Source organism: Cetorhinus maximus, unplaced genomic scaffold, assembly GCF_964194155.1.
Source record: "Cetorhinus maximus unplaced genomic scaffold, sCetMax3.hap1.1 HAP1_SCAFFOLD_1067, whole genome shotgun sequence".
NCBI lineage: Eukaryota > Metazoa > Chordata > Chondrichthyes > Lamniformes > Cetorhinidae > Cetorhinus > Cetorhinus maximus.
In genome coordinates this window covers 62,445-64,527 of record NW_027597009.1, presented here as the reverse complement: position 1 = coordinate 64,527, position 2,083 = coordinate 62,445, and the positions used below count along the sequence as shown (strand labels likewise).

Below are 2,083 nucleotides of genomic sequence, written 5' to 3'. Positions count from 1 at the left end.
CCTGAATGACATGAGTGAACCAGTTGGGTTTTTATGACAGTCCAGCAGCTTTCACATTCACTTTTTCCTAGTCCTGGCCTCACAAATTAACAGATTCATTCAGCTCAATTTCACAACCTGCCTTTGTGTTTTTGTGGGTTCTCTCTCACTCCCTTTTTTCTGTTTTAAATCAATTTCACAGGATATTAGAAGGGGAGGATTCACTGTCGGGAAACTCAATCATCACATCAGGATCTGATGAAGTTGGCTAATTTATCATAACCTGAATACCATCGGATTTTGATCATGGAAGGAAAAAGCACCGTTCACAGTGGAGAGAAACCGTACACGTGTTCTGTCTGTGGACGAGGCTTCAGTCGATCATTTGACCTGTTGAAACACAAGTGCAGCCACACTGGGGATAAACCGTGGAAACGTGGGGAGTGTGAGGAGGGATTCAGATTCCCGTCTGAGCTGGAAACTCATCAACACAGTCACACTGGGGAGAGGCCGTTCACCTGCTCCGTGTGTGCCAAAGGATTCCGTTGGTCATCCCACCTCCTGAGACACCAGCGAGTTCACACTGGGAAGAAACCTTTTAATTGTCCAGAGTGTGGGAAGTGCTTTAAAAGTTCCAGTGAACTGATGCTCCATCAACGTGTTCACACTGACGAGAGACCGTTCAGGTGCTCTCATTGCGAGACGGGGTTCAGACAATCATCTCAGCTCACTGTACACCAGCGGATTCACACTGGGGAGAGGCCATTTACTTGCACTGAATGTGGGAAGCTATTCACTCGGTTAACCAACCTCCTGATACACGAGCGAGTTCACACTGGAGAGAGACCATTCACCTGCCCCGAGTGTGGGAAGGGTTTCACTACCTCATCCAACCTGCTGATACATCAGCGCATTCACACTGGAGAGAGGCCATTCACCTGCACCGAGTGTGGGAAAGGATTCATTCAGTCATCCAAACTGCTGATACATCAGCGCACTCACGCTGGGGAGAGGCTATTCACCTGTTCTTTGCGTGGGAAGGGATTAACTACCTTAACCAACCTGCTGACACACCAGCGAGTTCACACTGGGGAGAGGCCGTTCACCTGCTCTGAGTGTGGGAAGGGATTCACTCAGTCATCCAACCTGCGGATACATCAGCGAGTTCACACTGGGTTGAGGCCATTCACCTGCTGAGTGCGGGCAGGGATTCACTATCTCATCCCACCTGCTGATACACCAGAGAGTTCACACTGAGGAGAAGCCATTTCACCTGCTTTGTGTGTAATAAGAGATTTGCTCGCTCATCTCACCTGGTGAGATACCAGCGAGTTCATGAATAACTACAGTGATGGATTTTGCTGTTAATCACATCCAGGACTGAACCATGTTCATTGGGGTCTTTTTCTGCTGATGTTTATAAACTCCAGTCCAGTTATCGTGGTTAATATTGTGGATAAAAGTCAAATAAATCAGCTTTGTGTTAAACCTACAGTATGTTAAGCCTTTTTAATATCTCTAATACAAGTTAGTTCCTTTTGAAGGGCTCTCCCTCTCCCCTGTCACCTCCATCCTCACCCCCAACAACAAGTGTGAGGATCTCATGGAGCTTCTTTGTCACTAAGATTGAGACAATCTGATCAGCTGCCTCTGCTGCTTCCCTCCCTTCCACTACCCCACTGGGATTTCCTCCTTGTCCGCCTCTTTCTCCATCCAGCCTCCATACACACCAGCAAGTTCATACCCCAGAGAGAGGCTTTAAATGCTTCGACCAAGGTTTAAAAACCTACATTCACTGATGATGCTCCAGAGCATTCACTCTGGTTCTACTCCATTCATCTGCTCTCAGTACAGGAAGAGGTACAGGTGATTGTCCATCCTGCAGCAACAGTGAGTTCACACAGCGGGGAGGTCATTCACCTGCTCCATGTGGGGAGGGATTCCCAATTCATTCAATCTATTGACAAACCAGTGAGTTCACACTGACGGACGATCTTTTCAATCTCTGGATTGTAGGAAGTGCTATAAAAGTCCTATGGAGCTGACGCACCATCATTGTGTTCACACTGACAAGACCATTCAGTTGCTCTCACTGGGACTGGGT

At 47.6% G+C, this 2,083-nt stretch overlaps 1 protein-coding gene across 1 annotated transcript; it reads left to right on the top strand.

The window, feature by feature from the left end:
• The first annotated feature begins 285 nt into the window (after positions 1-285).
• LOC144675637 (uncharacterized) lies at positions 286-1,176 on the top strand. Its single transcript, XM_078536278.1, has one exon. It carries the CDS (start codon positions 286-288, stop codon positions 1,174-1,176), a length of 891 nt encoding a protein of 296 aa, XP_078392404.1.
• Positions 1,177-2,083: the final 907 nt, after the last annotated feature.